The following is a 23,273-nucleotide window of genomic DNA, read 5'->3' on the forward strand; positions in this document are numbered from 1 at the left end:
ACTTTAAACAATTTTATTTTCTATAACTCAATACCAAATTTTTAAAACGACTTCTTGCGTTTGTAAACAAAGATTAAAACATCGATTTGTCTAAATCTGAGAGGCGAAGCAACTAACATACCAACAGGTAGCCAAGTATTTACTCATATGTTAGACTGCATATCTACAACTCATGGATGTTATCGATTATCTAGTAATCTCTGTTCGATCATTTAGTGTTTGTTCTATATCATTCAGAGGCTGAATTCCAAAATGTGTTGTATGGTGGACTTAGTGCGAAGGTTTCTATACCCCTAATATATCGATGTTTAAATTCCACCATTGAAGGAGTTACAGTGCTAGTTGCAGTAACTTATACTAAATGATAACAAAATTCCAATCATTCAGTAGCTCTATAAGCTCTATTATCTGTAAAATTCAAACATCCAACTGTTAGGCAGAGTTGTAGATAAACCTTTAGATTAGAAGTCCACCATACTACATTTTGAAATCTAGCTCTGGAATGTGTTATTGACAAACTACTAAATGATTGAACGTAGATTACTAAATGATCGAAAACATGCTTATGTGAAGATGTAGTCTACACATATTTTAACTCAAATAATCAGACTTTCATGCCAATCTAAAAGAAAATTAAATTTCAGACCCAAAAATCAAACTATTTTGGCTAAAATGTGTTTTAACGTTTTAATAATCATTTTAAAATTGACGCCTTATATCCCTTGCCGGGTGAAATAAAAAGGCATCATCGCCCCATTTTGTTTACTCGCTTGTCAGGGCCAATGCGGTGTGTTGGTGATGCTTCTTTCGCGATATTCATCGACGGCAAGCGACAGCGAATCAGTGCCGTTCACGCTCCCGCCGAAATGAATGCTTGCATAGCGTCCTCACGCACATCAGCTGCGCTCCCATACGCTGATTGAACACAAAAAGATGCACGTGAGAAGTTACTCGTATATAGGGTATGCGAGCGCATGATAAATAGAAAAAATGGGCCTGATTACGTTTAGTAAAGAGAACAAGTTATTAATCATGAAACGTTAGAGAAACGTTGTTACGATCATGCCCTCAGTGGAGACAATGGGTTCTTAATAATATTTTCATCATTGCATTACTTAACGTTTGCTTTACTTGAAGCGACACGTTGTCATTATGACCATTATGAATACTAATTGAAACAATAATTTCCCAAACAAATTGGCTTTCCTATATACGGTTGCCCAAGCGTAACTGTTCCATATTATTCCATGCAAAATCAATATTGGACGATTATGCTTGCGACGGCAGTATTAATGAAACTCATTTACTCCAAGAAAATTGATTGATTATCAAGACGAAATGAATCCAATTTCATTTCTAAAAATTCAAAGTTTGTCTATTATTGATGCATTAAAACTATCAATTTCGAATTATCAACTATATATTTTCTTTCATTGATTCAATAATACTTCAATATTGGTACCGTTACCCTAGCAGAGTGAACTCCGTGGCTTTGAAAATAAATGAACATATACCAATTTGATGAATACTGCATGCACTATTTACTCACACCATGAGTGTTCCGATGGTTTTGTGGTATGGGCGCTTTCCACCCAAAGGTCAAGATTCAGATCTAGTTGAATTCTAGCATAGAACATTTGCTATTTTTTATACGACAAAAACAGTTTTTTGGTCATAACTCCAGATTGCGATGAGCTATTGATCTAATTTTCAATAGCAAACAATGGGACTGAATTCCGCGTCGACTGCAACTTATTGCGACAACCGGACAATGGGAAGTACAAAAAGTGTGTCTACAAATTTGTACAAACACACATACACACACACACACACTACATACATACACACATACAGACATCACCTCAATTCGTCGAGCTGAGTCGATCGAGTAGTAAAATCAGCCCTCCGGGCCTCTATCAAAATTTTGTTTTGAGCAAATTATAGCCTTTACGTACACTATGTAGCAGAAAGGCAAAACTGTTTTTTTTCATTTCCTTTCAAAGAAAATTAAAAAAAATATTCATTTCAAAACTCTTCAATGCATTCATATGAATGCAAATAAATGTAAATTGATGGAAACAACTGAATCTATCTCATTATGCAATTTTGACCTCTGTTATGTGCTCTTCATGTTATTCTTAAGTATTTTCTTGTTTTATAATTCACGAGAAAAGCACCATCACCGCTGGTTTACTATTTTTTTCTTTCGATTGTCTTCCTCTTCTCTTGCTTTTTCTGTCCATGATTTTCTCTCTCTTTTAACTCTTTATTTTCATATTATCATTACTTCTTCCTTCATTCTTCTTTGTTCTTTTATTTTCTATTTCCTTCTAACTTCTATTTATTTTTCATCTTCATTCTCTAGCTTTCTGCTTTCTTTTCTTTTCATTTTTATTTTCTTTTTGTTCTTCCTAATTTCCCTTCTCAATAATTACTTCGTCGTTTCCTGTTTCTTGTTTCTCGTTCTTGTTTCTTGTTTCTTGTTCTTCTTCTTGTTCTTGTTTCTTGTTTCTTGTTGTTTCTTGTTTCTTGTATTCTTGTTTCTTGTTTCTTGTTTCTTGTTTCTTGTTTCTTTTTCTGTTTCTTGTTTCTTGTTTCTTATTTCTTTTCTTTTTTGTTTCTTTCTTGTTTCTTGTTTCTTGTTTCTTGTTTCTTGTTTCTTGTTTCTTGTTTCTATTTCTTGTTTCTTGTTTCTTGTTTCTTGTTTCTTTTCTTGTTTCTTGTTTCTTGTTTCTTGTTCTGTTCTTGTTTCTTGTTTCTTGTTTCTTGTTTCTTGTTTCTTATTGTTTTGTTTTCTGGTTCTTTGTTTTTTGTTCTGTTCCTTTTTTCTTTTTTCTTGTTTCTTGTTCTTGTTTCTTGTTTCTTGTTTCTTGTTTCTTATTTCTTGTTTCTTGTTTCTTGTTTCTTGTTTCTTGTTTCTGTTCTTATTTCTTGTTTCTTGTTTCTTGTTTCTTGTTTCTCTTATTCTTGTTCCTGTTCTGTTCTTGTTCTGTTCTTGTTTCTTGTTCTCTGTTCTTCTCTGTTCATCTTGTTCTTGTTCTCATTCTGTTCTTGCTGTCTTGTTCATCTCTGTTCTTGTTTCTTGTCCTATTCTTGTTCTTATTTCTTGTTTCTTGCTTGTCTCGTTCTTGCTTGTCTGTCTCCTGTTTCTTGTTCCTCTTGCCCTGCTCCCTGTCTTGCCTGCTTCTTGTCTTGCTTGCTGCCCCTTGCTCCCCGCTCTTCCTTGCCTTGCTCTTGTCCTTGCTCCTTTGCTTCTCCCTTGTCTTGTCTTGTCTTGTCTTTGCTTGTCTTGCTCTGCTCCTTGCTTCCCTTCTTGCTCTTGCTCCTTGTCTCTTGCTCTGCCCTCTTGCTCCCCTGCCCTTGTTCTTTTTGCTCTTTGCTCTTGCTCCCCTTGCTCTCGGTTTCTTGCTCTGCTCCTGTTCTTGCTCTTTGCCCCTGTTCTGTTCTGTTCTGTTCCCTGTTCTGTTCTTCTTGTTCTTGCTTGTCTCTGTTCTTGCTCCTGCTCTGTTCTGTTCCTTGCCTGTTCTTGTCTCTGTCTTGCTCTGTTCTTGTCTTGTTCTTGCCTGTCTTCTGTCTCCTGTTCCTGTCTTTGTCAGTTTCGTTCTTGTTCTTGCTCTGTTCTTGCTCTGTTGTCTTGCTCATTCTTGTTTCTGTTCTTGTCTGTTTCTTGCTTGTTCTGTCTTGTCTTGTCTTGTCTTGTCTTTTCTTGTCTGCCTCTTGCTCTTGTTCTTGTCTTTTTCTGTCTTCACTTGTTTCTTTCTTGTCTGTTTTGTTTCTTTCTTTCTTGTTTCTTGTTTTCTTGTTCTTTCTCTTTTCTTTTCTTTCTTGTTCTCTTGTTTCTCGTTCCTGTTTCATTCTGTTGTCTCTGTTCTATTTCTTTTTCTTTTTCTGTTTCTTGTTCTTTTGTCTTGTTCTTATTTCGTTCGTTCTTTTTCTTTTTTTTTCTTGTTCTTGTTCTTTTTCTTTTCTGTTCTTTTTCTTGTTCTTTTTCTTGTTCTGTTTCTTTTCTTTTCTTGTTTTTTTCTTTTTCTTCTTCTGTTTCTTGTTTCTTGTTCTTGTTCTTTTCTTGTTCTTTGTTTCTTTGTTCTTTTTTCTTGTTTCTTGTTTCTTGTTTCTTTTGTTTTTTTCTTGTTTCTTTTTCTTGTTCTTGTCTCTTTGTTTCTTTTTTTCTATTTCTTGTTTCTTGTTTCTGTTTGTTTCTTGTTCTTGTTTCTTGTTTCTTGTTTCTTACTTTTGTTTCTTGATTTTGTTTCTTGTTTCTTGTTTTCTTGTTTTCATTTCTTGTTTCTGTTTCTTGTTTCTTGTTCTTGTTTCTTGTTTCTTGTTCTTGTTTCTTGCTTTCTTGTTTCTTGTTTCTTGTTTCTTGTTTCTTGTTTCTCTTTTGTTTTGCTCTTGTTTCTTGCTCTTGTTTTGTTCTTGTTTCTGTTTCTTGTTCTTGCTCTTGCTCTTCTCTCTTGTCTGTTTTTGTTTCTCTTGTTTCTTGTTTCTTGTCTTGTCTTTTGTTTCTTGTTTCTTGTTTCTTGTTCTTGTTCTTGTTCTTGTTTCTTGTTCTCTTGTTTCTTGTTTCTTTTGTCTTGTTTCTTGTTTCTTGTCTTTTCTTGTTCTTGTTTCTTGTTTCTTGTTTCTTGTTCTTGCTCTATTGCTCTGTTTCTTGCTCTTTTTGCTCTTGCTCTTGTTTCTTGCTCTTGTTTCTTGTTTCTTGTTTCCTTGTTTCACTTGTTTCTTGGTTTCTTGCTCTCTCTTTACCTCTTGCTCTTGCTCTTGTTTCTTGCTCTTGTTTCTTTTGCTTTCTTTGTTTCTTGCTCTTGCTCTCTTGCTCTCTGCCTTGTTTCTTGTTTCTTGCTCTTTGCTTCTGTTTCTTGCTCTGTTTCTTGCTCTTGCTCTGTTTCCTTGCTCTTGCTCTTGTTTCTTGTTTCTTGCTCTTGCTCTTGCTTCTTGCTCCCTGCTCCTTTGGCTCTTGCTCCTTGCTCTGTTTCTTTGCTCTTGGTTTCTTGCTCTTGCTCTCTTGCTCTTGCTCTTGCTCTTGCTCTCTTGTTTCTTGCTCTTGTGTTTCCTTGCTCTGTTTCTTGCTCTCTTGCCTCTGTTTCTGGTTTCTTGTTTTGCCTTTTTTTTTTTGTTTCTGTTTCTTGCTCTTGCTCTTGCTCTTGCTCTTGCTCTTGCTCTTGCTCTTGCTCTTGCTCCTTGCTCTTGTTTCTTGTTTCTTGTTTCTTGTTTCTTGTTTCTTATTTCTTTCTTGTTTCTTGTTTCTTGTTTCTTGTTTCTTGTTTCTTGTTTCTTGTTTCTTGTTTCTTGTTTCTTGTTTCTTGTTTTCTTGTTTCTTGTTTCTTGTTTCTTGTTTCTTGTTTCTTGTTTCTTGTTTCTTGTTCTTTTCTTGTTTCTTGTTTCTTGTTTCCCTTGTTTTGCTCTTTGTTTCTGTTTCTGTTTTGTCTTGCTCTTCTCTTGCTTTGCTTGTTTCTTGTTTCTTGTTCTTTTCTTGGGGGAAATGCTATCTAATCTCGTCAATGTCATCATATATGCTATTCTCCTGTATATATAGATTCGTGATGCATCATCAGTGCTACGAGTGCACGTATTACCCTGGCAATCTAACTGCATTGATCTATTTTCAAATTCCCAATAAGATTCCGTTGAAATATCACAAATGATGGTAATTGTTTGGTGAAAGGGAAAAGGCAGTGGGTATCGGCCAAGTTCCCCTGGCGGTGCTAAAATGATAAGCGGAACAATGCCTAATTTCATTTAAATCTTTTAGTTCATCATTAGTGATTAGCACAGTTATTTTATGTGGGGCGAAGCATGGAACATATTTTTTCAAAGCGGTGTCAGGCGGCTGACTCGATTCATGCTCGACCAAAATAGTAAATTTAGCTAGAATATTTTAATTTTGTTTGATCGTTTTTTATATTTTTGCCATCAAATGATTAAGAGCTTATTTAGCATCACATAACGCAAGAGAGGGTAAAAAAGTTTGTTTTGGAGCGATCATATAGCTTTACTCATAGAAAAACCCCAACAAGTGACGCGCTCGCGTGAGTGATTATGTTGATTTATTTATTCATTGATCTATTTATTTATTGATTATTTATTTTATTTTATTTGTCCGGTGACGTGTTTTATTGAAATTGAAGTGAATCATTGAAATTTGGGAATGACGTTAGATGGAATGAGAAAGAGAAAAGTCATGATTCTTTGTGAAATGCAAACATATTTGTACAACGCAAAAGATTCTATTACTATGTGTGATATGTTTAGTAGATCAGCGCGTGATGAATATTTTCTGGTGGTGGTGCATTTAGGCCGTTTACGTCACAGAGCTATTGAATTTTATGTCAGAAACCAGGAAAATACTTGAAAATAAAACTTTGTAAAATGTTTAGTATAATTATCTTTAAAAGGCATGGTTTGATTTTGTATTCGATGAACCTAGAAGAATCGTTTTGCTCACTGAGCAGAAAGTACAAATTTGGTAAATTTAGATTTGTTCACGGATAGTTGTTGATAGATTGAGGTTAGAAATCCTCTATGAAATTATTTAAAGAATAAACTGTAAATAAAATCGATACTAGCATACTCTTTCGACAGCCGGCTGGCAAGGTTTAAATAAAACAGATAAACAACATAGTCTGTGGGTCGAATTGCCAGTTGGCAAACCTCCATGACCTACCTTACCCTACCAAACCACCAACTCCAGAACTTATGAGGGGCGTCGCCAAGTCAGGGGCTCTCGTTAAAGTTCTACATCAACATTCCTTTCCTATCCTCTAGTTACGGTAAAGATGGGCGGCGAGTAGTAATCCTCATCTCATGCCATTTTCATCTTAGATTGGAATCAGGGTAACTCCCACCTTGATTTCCGATAGCAATCTGGATATGATTCATAAGAAACATGGAGTATCACTAGTGTCCAATCTGAAGATACTGTAATAACCTACGCTAACTCTACCTAACGCTAACGCTGCTTGTTCTTGTTTCTGTTTCTTGTTTCTTGTTTCTTGTTTCTTGCTTCTTGCTTTCTTGTTTCTTGTTTCTTGTTTCTTGTTTCTTGTTTCTTGTTTCTTATTAAATTATTAAATTAACATATCATGATGTTATCAATATACAGCTTCTATGTGGGATAGCGTCTTTATGTATTTAAAATTAGGCCGTTACAAATATTTAATTAACAATTGTCCTACTGGTCTCCGAAAGGTCAAGGGGGACAATAAAAATATATTAAAATGGAAAAATAAACTCCTCGGATTTGTTAAAGAATGTTTTGAAAATCTTCAAAATTTCCCAAATTTTTGTTGTTGTTTGTTTTGTTTTTGGGCAAAAAAAAAAAAAGAGGGGAGAGACATAATTGTTTTTAAATATTTGTATCGGCTTTACGGTCTTATTGAAGATTTAGCGGTGGTAATGTGGAGCCTTGTGCCCTCATTTAAGCATAGAGATGTCAGCCAGAGGTTTTTGATTGTTTATCAAAACAGGACACTAGTTGAATTATAGGAAGATCGTGACTTTCCATGGAAATTCTACATTATGATGAAGTTGTTAGTTTGAGTCGACATCACCTAACTGAATGAGTATAGCAAAATTTAAATTAATAAGCGCATTAGTCTATGTTTTGTAGTTCAGTTGTATCTAGTATAGAGCTGATAATGCAAAATGTTACGATTTTCAGCAAAAAAAGCTCTTTTCTATGAACGAACAGTGCAGCGTCCCAGACGACTTCAATTATGAGATACGTAGAAAATAGGTCAATTTGTTCGTGAGTCAAATCTGAAAACCTTTTTACAATATTTAAATCTATTGTTTCTTCAATTTTCAATTTTCATCTGCGGTTTGTTTTTAATGTTTTATGCTCCATTGAGCAATCTAACGAAATTCAAATGTCAAGAGTTTCAAAAGTCATTCCTTGTAGCAAAAAAAAGAAAAATTGAAATTCGATGGTACCGAAACGTCTAGATTGATTGAAATTAGACAAACAAGGCAACAACGTGCGCATTGCCCAATGGGGATCGTTCAATGGTTCCAATTTTCGATGCCTATTGTACCGAGCGTATGTCATGTTCGAATCGACATGCATCTTGCTTACGCCACTGGCTGGAAGCATATCGCGTGGGCTTGCGTTCGATCTCATGCGATCGATGATGTTGGTTGATGCTGCCAAAGTTGTGCGTGACAATCAATTTGAGGCTCTCGTCGGCAGCGCGGGCTGAAGAACACAATACCCTTCTTTCGCAGTCACCTCCGTTGCGGGCTCCGCCGCGCGGTACGCTCGTCAAATATGGTTCGTCTCACAATAGGTCAACCATCCGGTCGTTCGGGCGGTGGACAGGCCCTCAATAAGGAGGATGCGAGAAGCCATCAGACAAGGTAGCAACACTTCATCGCCTCGTCGTCGGTCGTGGAGGCTGTCGGTCGGTGTCGATGAAGCGCAACAATAACGATGGTCTCAACTAAGATTAAGTTGCGCGCCGAAAGTTGATGATTAGCCAGGGTAAATTAGGGGACCTTGTGTTTACTTTCTGTCTGGCACCAGGTGATAAATAGTCGATTGCCAAAGAGAACCGATTAATGGGGTCGTTTGGCCTTGACCGATTCATTTAGAGCGGCACTGTTTGTACTGATCACAGAGCAGGTTAGTGATTTTCGTTATCCATTTTGGGGATGATAGCTCAATAGAAACAACATTAAAAAGCCGATTTGCCAAGGCAATGGACATACCCAGTAATTGATTCTTTGATTACTTGATTGTCTTTGAACCAACGAACGATGTTCCATATAGATTCCGGCATACACTTTTCCAGTTCACTGTCTCGAATGATCTATACATTTCTTGGGAATTCACGGGGCACCAATCAAGTCCTTGACGCCGCTAATCATGCAGATAAGCCTGAAGCAGTTGGTAGAACTCCACAAGTCTTTCCCAAACGATAAGCCGGAAAGAAAGGCAGACCACTGGCACTGGTTGCTGTTATTCATCTCCATACGAAGAGATCATCTCGAAAGATAACACAGCGCCCAAATTTTGATGTTTCAAATCATGTCGTTTATTCAGATTTGTTCGTCAAACTAGCACAACGCCTGTCACGGGTGAGATTTATTCGAGGGAGTTGTTTTCTGGTTTCAGACTGCCGAGCTCTCCACATTCCGGCTCCAAAAAAGAGCACGGGTCTACCATTTGCCACCGTTTCCAAACATACGCTACCATACGCCGCACAACTCAAACCCCAGACATAGACTTGGATCACGTAAGGCTTGCTATCCGCGCACATCTCTTCTCCTCCGCGGCGGAGCATCTGAGATCTGGATCTGAATCTACTCGCGGAGCTTTGACGAAACGGATGAGACGGACTGAAATACCGAATCGACAAGCGACAATCCAGTCAAATTGTGCACACTGCTCCCACAACGAGGCCCGCTGATGAGAACATGTCGAGATGCTTGTACAAAGTCGATCATCACATGTGTCAATTGCTGTTCGGTAGCAGTCTTAATTAGGATCGACAGCAGAGGCTAAAATGACACAACCGACCAGTCTCGCTCGGAACGGGAATGAAGTGGGAGGAGGGGACAAGGAGGTTAGTGATTTGACTGGACGTTGCAGGAAGTTCAAAAATCGCAAGGCTGAGTAAAAGAATGAGCTGAATGCGGTTGGACTTTGGTGGTGTTTCATTTAATTTCGAAGCTGATCAAGCGAGATGCAAAGGAGCAACATGGTGTATGACGAAATATTTATAGTGTTGATATTTAACAAAACTTTTGAGTGTACTTATATGGAATCATGGAAAGTTGGATAATACGATTATATTATAATAACATAAAATATGTTTTTTTTAAATCGATTCGTTTTTTAGGAAAAACTGAATCAGATAGTCGAGTCCGTCACAATTAACCTAAGTTAAGAATCACCTTTAAAAAGATGTTCACTTTTGCTTCATACTCTGCTCTCCTTCACCTGATTTACTTTTTCAGCTTACCTGAAAGAAATGGCCACACTTATAGAAACGTTGGTTAGAAGAGTAGAAATTCACTTAGCTGCTATAACAAATTCCTAGGAATCTCATTTTCCCCCTTATGAGAAAATTTTAAGGTTAAAATACTTTAAACTTCCATTTACTTCACTATATTCCTTATGTTTCACTAATGTATTTAACCTTGTAAATTGGAAAAGTTTACGATTGTGCAAATTATTTGCGGTATTTTTGTGCGAGGAACAGGTATACCAAAGGACAGTTAGTAGTTTCTATTGTGAAATCACTTCGCTTGGTGTTACAAAACAACGTAATTTTTTCGGTTTTCTGAACTAATTTGCTGTTTTTACTTAGTAGTAAAAACTAATAATTTAGGGGCGATTCTCAAGCTTAACTCAAAATAGACAAAAATGCAAATGTTACAAATAAGCGAACATGGGTAATATATCGATGATACAAAAGCGAAATAAATAAAATAATCTGAGCATGAGCATGAGCATGAGATGATTGACCGCCCACGGTTGTTATCTCCGTTATTGCCAGGTCAGCTGTAGTTACAGAGAACCAACAGATGATGTTTGGGACTAATCATCTCTTCAATGTGTAACTGGTGACTAAATTAAGCAATACCAGCGCCCGTGTCCGAATGCAGGTCAATAAGGGAATGGTAGGAAAATGTTGACGGATACTCGCTTTGATAGAAGCCGACGAGTCATCTGCACTTCACGAGAAATCACTGGGATGTTGGATATATTGGGGGGAGGTGGGTTCGTTTTGGTAAACGGAATGCCGGGTGTAGCGGTTTTATCGAGGTAACAAAATCACAATCGAACGCGCACTAATTAATTGACTATTGACCGCACAAAGCAGAACACAAATAGTACGATAATCGCGCGATCGTTCTGCGTGCTATAGAATACAATCGGACGCGCACTAAACTTGCTAATTAATTCACTCATTCGCACAACGCAGAACAAAATATGATCGCGACCGTTCTGCATGCAAAGGAAACAAGATTAGACGCATTTCAAAACATGTATTTTTACTGACATAGACTATAAACGAATTGAAATAACATAGGTCCATGTAATATTGACCGATGCACTATCTTTACAACTATAAACAAGATAATGCTTTAGTTGATTAACCCGATTAGAGTCACACGGCGAACACTGTTATGAACACTTATTTGATCGAAAAAGCATTCATGCATATCCCCATATTGAATAATAATGAATACAGACCTCTTATAGTACTAAAAATCAATTAGTAACAACCAACATCATGGGATCAACCATCATAGAATGATTCATGAGTCCTGTCCAATATTTGGAAAGTGACAATAAATGTTAATTCCACCCTTTCCATTTAATAACAGTTTTTGTACGTTTTGAATTGTTACTAATGATTTACTAATGTCCCATTCATACTGCTGCATTGATAGTTAACAAAACACCGCATATGACCAAGCATCAGTGATTTAGGTTTTGGTATTATAAACTCACTAATTCTTGTTCGGCTAACTCACTCAATCCACCCAGCGAGCGATTGGTGCCTTTCGTGCATTACAAAATAGATAATAAACCCATTAGAATGGTTTCAAATAGTACAGAAAGGTGAATAAGTTAATAAGTGCCCAAATGACGCTTTTATATATTATAATAATATAATGCCACATCCGTTCCTTTACGTTCAGTTTCTAAAGATAGAGGAATCTATAGCCGATACATTGAACTGACAGAGTATCGATTTATGTCTGAAATATGGTTATGAATTGACATTCTGTGCATAATGCATAGCAATTATAGTGAATTTAATAGATTTAACTAACATTAATGCGTGGTGCATTTCATGTGCCATCTTCGTAGGATAAGATTATTTTAAAGATATTTCACTAGTTTGAACTTAACAGGGGACATCCTTTATTGTTTGATTTTCATAAAATAACAGAATATTCTAGTTTGCTGAAACATCGAATAATATGATGGTTATTTGTATAGAAATTCGGATCAAAATGCACGATTGTTACAATAGCTTGGACCGTGATATAGTGTCAATTTGTTTGGGAACACAATATGGGTCGAGGTTCATGATGTTAGTGTTATAAAAGTGGGTGAGGTTGGTTTATTTGTGTGCTAGACATTGAATTAGCGCTAGTATTCAATGACAGTTTTGAACGTGTCGAGCAACTGCCCACCTCCCAGTCTGTAGACGGCTAGTTTAAATCGTGGTCCGGCCCAGGATGGTACGGATATTATTAAAGATTCCTCAAATTTTCGGTGTCGTTGCTCGTTGTCCACGAAAGCAGAAGACAACACCTGCTACCATTGGATTCCAGTGAGCGTCGTTTCGCTATTGTGTTGGTTCAATCTTCATCTAAACACGATTCACTTTAGAAAAAAATCCACTTTTATTCTTCCACTGAACTTTTTTCTAAAAGCATTTTCCTAGCGAATAAAAAGATACAGAAAATCAGACAAGAAAACGAAAACACGATCGCATTCGTTCAATGTTTGCTGGCGATCTGCGAAAATAAATAAAATCTGATTGATAAAGTCAAAAGAATTTTATTATTGCCTAAATTGTTTGAATTGTTTAGGAGAGAATGCAGAGGACAGGCATAAATACGTACGATACTACGACGTTTAATACACTCAAAATAATTGTCCTTGATTTCACTATAAAAAACAGGTAGGCTTTAAATATAGATGTTTTTACGATCTTACTTGTATCTGTAAAACTTACCATGTCACATGCATACCAAAAAAATTTAGTGAAATTTATATATAAACAGAAAACAATATCTATGTTCTTGTATCAGTGAATACTTCTTGTCACGAATGTATGACAAAACATGAGTGAAGTACTAGACAAAATGTAGGTTTGAAAGCCTAGAAACATTTTTTCATGAATTAATTTTTAATAGCACAATCAACAGAACAACATGAAAGCTATTGATTCAATATCTAAATTAATTGAAAAAAATACTTAGCTTTTAAAAGATGGTGAAACTCAAAATCTCATTTTAAGCCATTTACCACCAAAGTTTAAGGTTTGAAGTGTTTAGTGATTCCAACAATGAAACCATAAATATGCAATTCTGGGTAAGAGATACAGTTGATTTCACTTAGATTTTAAAATATTTTTTCATGAATTAATTTGAATGGCGTAATCAGAACAACATGAAAGCTTTTGATTGCGTACTAAATTCTATAAAAAATATTAGGTCCTTTTGAAAAGAAGCAGAATTGTATCAGAACTTTGTGTTTAGACCCACCTGTTTTGATCTTTATAGATACGTATACCCAATCATGGGTGTCTTCAGTGTCTCGTACACGTCGAGTCAGGAGAACGGAAGACGACCTATGTTGAGGCTGAAATACGTATCTGTCAATACTAATCATGGTGGAATTAAATGGAAGTGCAAACTCGTCTTACGACAAGTGATCATTTATTACTTTAGCACGATTAACCATAATTCAACACAAAAATCAATTCATTCCATTTATTAAACATTTGAGAGCATAATTGCCACTAAATCGACGAAGCAAAGTTATTTTAATAAATCGGATGTTACCTGGAATCGAACTCCTCATGCCCAGCTACTGCTGCTGGCTATCTCTACACATGCCGTAGCAATATTGGTCAATAGAAACCAAACAAAGTTATCTGTCCAGTTAGATGACTAAAAATAACCACACCATTGCTAACGATACTCTAAACTTCATTCTGCATCTAAAAGCCTTCATTAGAATAACATTCTTGATCGAATTTTCAGTAATGATTTGTTGCTACTACATATACGACTCTATCGGATATCGTAAATTTTTCTTTCGTCGCCTGTATTCAAAATGATATAGCTTCTTTTTTTAAACATTAAAAATACTAATAACCTTCATATTCCGTTTGTTCCTGATCAAAGACAAATTGTCTCTGCAATTGTGAATTCTCTTGAGAGTTGCTTCCTTCTGCGCGCTCGAACCGATGGAGGATGGTGATATAACACTAGACTTGTTGTTTATTTTTCGTCCATCTATAGTAGCATTTAGCGTTCTCCTCACGCGTTTTTTAATTTTAGAAGTCTTGTTTTAACCATTCCTCATACATGATTTTTCTTTAAAATTTACTTCAGTTCTAGCAAAAGATAACGTGAAACAAGTCAACTATCTATAAAATAATTTGTAATGATTTACAAAACATATATTTTACGATAAAACATCCGATGCGTTATATATAATAATACGAACAATTTAACATCACACATTGTATGATTCAAACGTGCTTACGTATAACATTATTTATATATTTTACAACTTAAACGATGTTGCTTCGTGAATCGTTGAAGGCGGCAAACTAATCGCGTTTATGATTCTTTTGAACATTATTTATAACTCAATTGTCTACTTTTACGATAGTGATAGGAAATTTACTTTATACAACTCAAAATATACATAGATATACGATGACTGGTTATCTGGGCTGATGTCAGTTGAGTGTGTAGAATCAAATATGATGCACAGAGTTAACATACACATTTAAAACGATGTGGGTAATTAGGCCGAATGGTCATTAGGCCGAACGGTCATTAGGCCGAATGGTCATTAGGCCGAATGGCATTAGGCCGAATACGAATGAGGAGTGACAAGGAGGAAGAAGTAGAACGAAGAAGAAGAAGGAAGAGGAAGCAAGAAGAAAGAAGAAGAAGAAGGAAGAAGGAAGAAGGAATAAGAAAGAAGGAAGAAGGAAGCAAGAAGGAAGAAGGAAGAAAGAAGAAGGAAGAAGAAAGAAGGAAGAAGGAAGAAGAAACAAGGAAGAAGGAATAAGGAAGAGGAAGAAGGTGAAGGAAGAAGGAAGAAGGAAAAGGAAGAAGGAAGAGAAAAGGAAGAAGAAGAAGGAAGAGGAAGAAGGAAGAAGGAAGAAGGAAGAAGGAAGAAGAAGGAAGAAGGAAGAAGGAAGGAGGAAGAAGGAAGAAGGAAGAAGGAAGAAGGAAGAAGGAGAAGGAAGAAGGAAGAAGGATGAAGGATGAAGGAAGAAGGAAGAAGGAAGAAGGAAGAAGAAAGAAGGAAGAAGGAAGATGGAAGAAGGAAGAAAGAAGAAAGAAGAAGAGGAAGAAAGAAAGAGAAAGAAGAAAGAAAAGAAAGAAGGAAGAAAGGAAGCAGCAAGAAAAGAAAAGAAGAAAGAAGGAAGAAGGATAAGAAACAAGGACGAAGGAACAAGGAAGAGCTTGAGCTTGAGCTTGATTGATTGCTCGTAGGTTGCTACTCATTATGACCAGATCAGCTGTTCTTGGGAACCAACAGATTTGTTGGACATGCACATCTTCAATGTATACATCGTGATCTCATTTGTTAGGTCATCTGGCGCCTGCCACGTCAGAATGCAAGTCAATGTAGGAAGGGGGAGAATGATGATGCACACTCGCCCACTGCAAGCCGATATACCTCTGCACTTCCAGAGTTCATGCGGAATTTGTTGGAATTTCTAGGTGAAGAGGCAGAGGTCCGTCTTTGTAACGAGCTGCCAAGTGATAGATAGGAGAAGGTAACTGATAGAATTTCTAATTGGATGTGAAACGAGCTTATGTTCATTTCCAATTCTAGCAGATTACGTTAGAATACTCAAGTTGAAGTATAGAAAGTAATGGAAAGCATGAATTCATTTCAGTTCCATTGCGGAACATGAGAAATAAAAGAAGATACAAGAGGGGAACGGACATGGATTGAACCCACCTCTTGTATGAGGAGAAGCAGTAGCCATATGACTACCAAGCCGCTTCCAAACAAGAGAGATCACGCACTGAACTGATTAATTTTATTACCGCCGCAATGCAGAACACAATATCGATGACCGCGCGATCGTTCTGCTGTCCGAAACAAAGAGATCACGCACTGAACTGATTAATTTTATTACCGGCCGCGCAATGCAGAACACAATAATTGACCGCGATTGTTCTGCTGTCCGAAACAAGAGATCACGCACTGAACTGATTAATTTTATTACCGGCCGCGCAATGCAGAACACAATAATTGGCGACCGCCGCGATCGTTCTACTGTCCGAAACAAGAGAGATCACCGAACTGATTAATTTTATTACCGGCCGCGCAATCACAAGGACGAAGGAACAGAAGAAGGTAGAAAGAAGAAGGAAGAAGGCAGAAGTAAGAACGAAGAAGGAAGAAGGAAGATGGAAAGGGAAAAGTAAGAAGAAATGAGGAGAAGGAAGAAGGATGAAGGAAGAAAGAAATAAAGAATAAAGGAAGACGGAGAAAGAAAGAAGAAAACGAAGAATGAAGAAGAAAGAAGGAAGAACTAAGAAGGAAAAAGGAACAGAAAAAAGAAGGAAGAAGAAAGGAAGAAGGGAAAAGGAAAAAGGAAGAAGGAAGGAGAAGAAGGAAAAATTAAGAGAAGAGAAGAAGGAAAATTAAGAAGGAGAAGAAGGAAAAATTAAGAAGTAGAGAAGAAGAAGAAAAATTAAGAAGGAAGGAGAAGAAGGAAAAATTAAGAAGGAAGGAGAAGAAGGAAAAATTGAGATGGAAGAAGAAGAAGGAAAAATTAAAAGGAAGAAGAAAGAAGGAAAGAAGAAGATAGATAAGAAAGGTAGAAAGAAAGGGAAGCTTTTTTCTTCTTTTTGCCAATTCGGCCTAATGCATTCGGCCTAATGACCGTTTGGCCTTCATCGACCATTCAGCCAATGACCTTCGGTTCAGCTGACCATTCAAAGTCATTTGTTAAGAAATATATCGGGATCAGATTATGGGCAACTTATTTTGTAAACAAACATTGAAGGGAATCTCTGCAAACAAGCATTTTATAAGGAAACCAGGTATGGATCCGATAGATTAGGCTTTCCTTCACTGGATAAGGAAATTAGTTTGAGATGAAAACGGTTAGCTTCTCCGGAATCATGAAGCAATGTTTGTTTACAAAATAAGTTACGCCCAAATCGCAAATTGTCCGATATGTTATTTGCGATACCACGCAAATGGACTGGTCCTGGTACGAAAACGGTAACAAACTTAGATCTATTGTTTGTTTTAAATGGTGTCAATTTGGCCGAAGGTCATTCATGAATGGTCATTAGGGAACGGTCATTAGGCTGAATGCATAGCGAATTAGGCAAAAAGAAGAAAAAGTAATGAGTTCTTTCTTCACCTTACACCGTCACCCGTCCGATATACTAACCATTACATATTATTGTAGAGACTTGTACGTGTCAAGGTGAGAATACGTAAATTTATATCCGCCTATTCTGCTACAACGTACAATTAACAATCTGTGTGGCTCAAATCTCGCTGGCGACGATGACACCACTATACTGGGGACGAAGAGAGAAGAGAAGAGAAGATAGAGGGAAAATCGTATCGGGTCGAGACTCGACAGTCGGGAAGCAACCAAGCTAGAAGACAGTTGTCGTTAAGCCAAAGTACGAAGAACCAGACGCTAAACAAGAAAGGGACCACGCGGTGGCGCTAAGGAGAGCCAGACAAGCCGAAGTTCGAAGAACGAGTCCGGTGTCGAAAAGTCTCTCCAACAGAGTTCTAGGGAGCAAACCGGCCCGAAGTATTCCCTCTACCGCCCGCACTTGATCTATCAGTAACGGTTGGAACCGTTTCCAGACAGAGCAAGCTCATCTAGGTTCCGGATCCAGTTGTTCCGGCCAGCAAGTTTTTGAGGCAATCAAGAAGGTCCAGTCGGTCGTGAGACACCAGACCACGTAGAGGAGTCGTGATTTCCGGAACCGCTACACCCGTAGCCTCGATGAGTGAACCCCAATAGTCGCCATTGTTCTGAGGTAACAATACGCCACGAGGTGGCAACATTATTTACCACGTCGCCATCACTTTCTACGGCCGGGAACAGATCGGACAAAAGACCGACACCCTACGGATTGCCCTCCCTCGGAAGGATCGGTGAATCGGAATGGCGGACGGCCGAAACGACGCGTCGCCAGCATAGCGAAGAACGAACTACCAGCCAACGCTACTCATCGTCGGAAAAGCATCGTCAGTGGCGGACAAGATTCCTGCCAACCGGACTCCCATTCCCAACCCAAATTAAACCTGAAACTCGGAGATACAATGATGATTGCGACCTGAAGCCGAGAAAGCTCCACTCGAATCGTACCGCAGTAGACTACCGTAGGTGCATTGGTTTCAGAGCTCGCGGGCGAACCCACATTTGCCAATCACCCTGCATCATTTAAGGTATGTTAGGAGCCTGGTCTCCTCATGTTTTTCCTGGACATCTATCGCTGCAAGAATCTACAACTAAAATACTAACACAACATAATAAGATAAAAATTAATTAATAGTTAAAATGTAAATTAAATTTCTTTGAGATTGAAGGATATTGGCTGCAATTGAATTGATCCTTCCTTGTTCCGTCCACTTCAGCTAAGTCTTGTGTCGTGTGTCCTTTGAGCAGGAGGTAAGTCGGCCCTGAGGTAAGGTGAGCTAGTAAGGTGATGATAAAGCATGAAAGCTACCATTGCCACGCCCATCTTTTCCGCTACTAGAGAAGGGAAGGAAATGATGATATGACATCTATTTAACGAGACGTCAGCGAGAGGTCATGATAGAAAATTTGTGAAAAGGCGTTGACTATATATTTCTGAGAAACTCTTCTAACTGAAGCTGAAATTTCCGTAAATATATCGATTTTAATGATTGGGCTACATTTGACTTTTTGTTTTCTGACAAAAATTCTCATTGGATGAAATAATGCTAAATTGCTCTTCATCATTTCTTAGGAAACTCGCTTTGTGTTTTCTTTAATAGCATTCCTTCACAGTGTGGTATGATGTGCGGCTACAAAGTGAGGTCACCAAAGTTTTCCTGATCCAGTCGATTCTGGTCAGGTTTAGGAAATTTTCTAGTTGAAAATATTCTCGACTTCCCTGGGCATAAAAATATCAACGTGTTAGCCTCACGATATACAAAATGCAAAAGTTCCTCCAGTAATTCTTTTCCCGAATTTCCTCCAGGAAATCCTCCGAAGTACTCTCCGGAATTCTTCCAGAAGTTCCTCAAGAATTCCTTCGAAGTTCCTTCAAAATTTCCTCTGAAGTTCCACCAGAAAACAGTTCATCTGAGAAACAAATTCCACCAATAGTTTCTCCAAAAGTTCTCCTGAAGGTCCCCAGAATTTTCTCCATGAATTTCACGAGAATTTCTTATTACTCAGGAACTCCTTTAGAATCCTTAATGGTAACTCGTCAAGAGATTTCCATTAATTCCCAAGAAATTCCGCATGGAAAACCTCCTAAATTTCCTCTGAATTTCATAGAAAATCTTCCATGAACTCTACAAAAATAACCTCAGACTTCCCAGAAGCTCCTTTAATCTCTCAGGAAGAATTTCCAAAGGAATTTTTGTGAGAATGTCCCCAGGAGTCAAGAGATTTGCTACAGCAACTCTAGAGGTTTTCTTGAAGAAATTTCTGAAGAAATTCGCAAGGAAATGCTTGAAACGAATAAATTTCTTGTGAAATAGGGAATATTCTGAAAGGAATTTCCAAAAGAGTTCTTTTGGTGAAATGGAAGAGAAGAAGTAAAAGATTTAAAAAAAAACAGATTAATCCACCTAGGTGATGGTGCCTTCTTCGAATTCGTAAAATGTGTGTTTAAAATGGATGAGCTAGTATGGGAGAAAAAGAATAATTTCTTTGTCCGTTCTATGAAAATCGACTATTTAAGGCAAAGATATTTTAGATCCAGTTAAAACCGAAAATCATATTTTGTCCCTATCTTGAGTATCGCAACTGCATCGCGAAGTGGTGCACGACTACAGATGCGCACTACTTGCGATGCAGTTGCAACATCCGGAAATGCGAAATGCGATTGTCGCGAGATCTCAGTTCTTTCAAGTTGATCTACAGTATGCTAATAAGAATTTCGATCATTTTTTTCCTTTTCCAATCTTTTGGATGAGATCACTTGAACAGTAAGATTATCTAGACTCCACCATTAATTGTATCTTGACAGATATCAAGATCAAGAATACAATTAAGTGGTGGAATTAAATGGGATGTACAAACTTCTTATGACAATGAAGACATTCCACTAAAAGCTCAAAATAATGTTCTAAACAAAATGTACATACCAGTGTTTTATATTACCGTCATATATTTTAGGATATCACTTTTGGATGTTTGTTAAACTGAAGTCTGACTACACAAAAAGAAAACGAAATGTCATTCCCATCAAGGAGCTGAGGCAATATTTGTTATGATATAAATCTCAAGATCACATTTGCCAAACTCCGTTTGAAGAGGGAGGAAGTGTATTATGTGGAAGCATCCGATAGTTCGTTTCAGAGAGAAATTATAGCCTTTCGTTGCACAAGAAAGGCAAAAGTATTTTGCCATAAATAATAGAAAATAATTGAAAGATTCGCGCCAATGCAATTTGTTGTGAGCAAATCGATTGAGGGTAGGTGCATTAAAAGTGAGCTAGACTTTTACGCGCTTTTCATAACACAAAGTATTGATAAATTTCTGTGCCTATGTCCGATCTTCCAAATTTTTAATCTTCCAGGACAGATTCCGCTGAATGAAACTTGTTGAAGTAAATCGGTTGAGGATAAGTACCAAAAAGAGCTAAACTTTTGACTTTTGGCGCGCACAAAGAGACATCATCTCAGCTCGCCGAGCTGAGTCGATTGTATATAACACATGGGTCTCAGGCCTTCTGTAAAAGTTTGGTTTTGAACGAAATATAGCCTTTTCGTATACTTTGTAGGTAAAAGGCAAAAATGGTGTTTCGCCATAACTTCCGCTCCCATATTTCGATTGCCCAATGTTCAATAGGACACATTGAGACATGATTATGCGTCGAATGCAACTTGTTGCGAGAAATCAGCTGAAGATAAATGGCTAAAAATTAGTGACATTCTTTACGCGATTTTTTTCAAAGTTTGCATTTTAGCCATATCTTCCGATCCCATAGTCCGACCTGGCAATTTTCAAAAGGAAACAATGGGACAGGATTCTGCGAGAATGCAACTTGTTACGAAATCAGATTAAAGGTGTCCGAAAATAGGTGAAATGTTTTGTGATTTTTCTATAAAAAAGGTATTTTTAAAACTTGGATCCCATAGTCCGACTGGCCAATTTTCAATAGGAAACAATGGAAATGAATCTGCGTCGAATGCAATGTTGCGAGTAAATCGTTGAGGATAAGTGCCTTAAAATGAGTGACATTTTTGTTTCTTTTGTGCGCACTCACACACACACACACACACACACACACACACACACACACACACACACACACACACACACACACACACACACACACACACACACACACACACACACACAACATCATCAATTCGTCGAACTGAGTCGATTGGTATATAACACTATGGGTCTCCGCTTCTATAAAAAGTTTGTTTTGAGCGATCTAAGCCTTTACCGTATACTTAGTATACGAGAAGAAAACATGATTTTTTCAAAATCTAGTCATATTTCCAATTAATTTCAAATAAAATAATTTAGACCGATATACACCTTCAGCTTCATGCCGACGGATATTAGCTTCATATGATTTTGCATTCTGATTGCATTTGTGGGTCGGTCGCCATACAATGATGTCTTTTTAATGACGTTAAAATATTATTGAAAGTTACATAATTGTAAGTTCACATTTGGCCAGGGTTCTGCCAAGCACCAAGCGTCCACAAAATTACCCATTTTTCTGCCAAGCTTTCGATAAACATATTTAATTAATCACAAATCGTATCGGCATCCTTTCAACCCCATACAAGAGGATATTCTACAAAAATGTATGTATGAGCGGGCTGGCAGAATCCCAACCAATAACATGAAAAATTACCTATAGTCCGGAACGTCCAAACACCTCGTTGCTACGCCACTGAAGATCAGGCTTCAAGATAAGTTCATTTGACAGTGCTCCACATGCGGGGACACTGGTGACTGATGATAATGTAAATAATTTATCTAGCTTATGTTATGGATTTTCACCAAGAACGCAGCTCAATGTCCAGCTTCTTCTGTTAGTTAAATATTGATCACATTACAAATAGGGTTACTGCTTCTGAACTTCATCTCACAGCTACGATATTCATCCCATGAAAAACAAAGAATGAAAGAAATTTGATTTGTTTCTTATTTTTATGTTTTTTCAGCAGTGACGCGCATGTTAGTAATAACCCCGAACAATTGACATTAGTTTTGCGGAAATCGCTAGATGGCGCTTCGAAACATAAACAATGGGTCCACATACGCCACCGTCACACTTTTTCTCCATGAAGTCATTGTTGTCATTTGTTGTCTCCAAATAAATAGACAAGATCCTCATTTGAATAGGCAGATTTTAATTGCGAAGTAAATATAAGAAAGAAAAAACAAATAATGTTTCATTATTGGTTCGTTTATTATTATGCCGTGCAAGGCGTAACGGAGCCAAATCATTATTCATTGTTTTACAATTTTGCAGCTTGATGCTCAAATAAGGATTAGTTAATCAAGAGAACTGTAAAACTGACTGAAAAAATCGATATACCTCATGACAAGGCAGTTTAATTTTAATTCACAAAATTACGCATAACACTTCTCATTTGGAACACACTTTAATAAACACAATAAAATAATGGTCTCGTCAAAATTTCTCGATTTATTTCGTTAGTCAATTCTCTAATATCAGGTGTACCGTTGAAGAATATTTATGAAGATATGTATTAGAATATACTTCATGGAAGGACGATAATAGACAAAAGTGAAAACGTCGATTGTGAAACTCTCAAAAACCTTCTCTATAATTAATTTTGCTTTGCTCAATAAAAATAGTTCTAGTAAAATTAATTAAATGGCTTATTAAACAACTTTCGGTAAAAACTCATAAAGATCATTGCTTCAAATTTAAAAATTGTCACCTTGTGGAACGAAAAGTTTTCACCTACCACCCATTTTATTCCATTTTTCATTATGTATGTCCACACTCGATCTATGTAATACTAATAGTTGAATTTGAGAAATGATATTTAATAAACTTGTGTGAGATACACAAATGAATTACATATGTTTTTGGAAAATCGCGCTTCCGTTTTACTAGTAGTTTAATTTTGTGCTTTGAAAATATCTACAGGGACTTATTCTGATTTGATTGGCACAACAACTGTTCTCATCGAGGAATAATGTCCCACTTTTTTCTACTGGGCAGTTCTTAACAGGATACTATAATCCTGTTCTGTTCTACAGGATTCGCCAATGCGTTCAGTATCTTATTTAAAATTAATATGGAGAATCAGTCTTTGGCAAGAATTCCAGGTGTTACTTCCAAAGCTACATCATCCGTGT

The 23,273-nt window shown here is 37.2% G+C and overlaps 2 protein-coding genes across 2 annotated transcripts in view; both read right to left on the minus strand.

Moving 5' to 3' along the window:
* Positions 1 to 3,099: 3,099 nt before the first annotated feature.
* LOC134203829 (cilia- and flagella-associated protein 251-like) lies at positions 3,100 to 3,642 on the minus strand. Its single transcript, XM_062678677.1, has one exon. It carries the CDS (start codon positions 3,640 to 3,642, stop codon positions 3,100 to 3,102), a length of 543 nt encoding a protein of 180 aa, XP_062534661.1.
* Positions 3,643 to 4,517: 875 nt separating this feature from the next.
* LOC134203830 (ataxin-8-like) overlaps positions 4,518 to 23,273 on the minus strand; it is a gene marked incomplete at its 3' end in the record, with an annotated part of 69,933 nt that continues 51,177 nt past the window's right edge. Inside the window, exons 2-3 of the mRNA XM_062678678.1 lie at positions 4,747 to 4,852; positions 4,518 to 4,574 (exon numbers count right to left, since the gene is read on the minus strand). Coding sequence (XP_062534662.1) covers positions 4,518 to 4,574; positions 4,747 to 4,852 — 163 coding nt within the window. The remainder of the gene's footprint in view (positions 4,575 to 4,746; positions 4,853 to 23,273) is intronic.

This window comes from Armigeres subalbatus, unplaced genomic scaffold, assembly GCF_024139115.2.
Source record: "Armigeres subalbatus isolate Guangzhou_Male unplaced genomic scaffold, GZ_Asu_2 Contig247, whole genome shotgun sequence".
In the NCBI taxonomy this organism is placed as follows: Eukaryota; Metazoa; Arthropoda; class Insecta; order Diptera; family Culicidae; genus Armigeres; species Armigeres subalbatus.

Bases quoted from the DNA above. Each gene is read 5' to 3' on its own strand.
- LOC134203829 (XM_062678677.1), bottom strand. From the start codon at position 3,642: ATGAGCAAGACAACAGAGCAAGAACAGAGCAAGAACAAGAACGAAACT.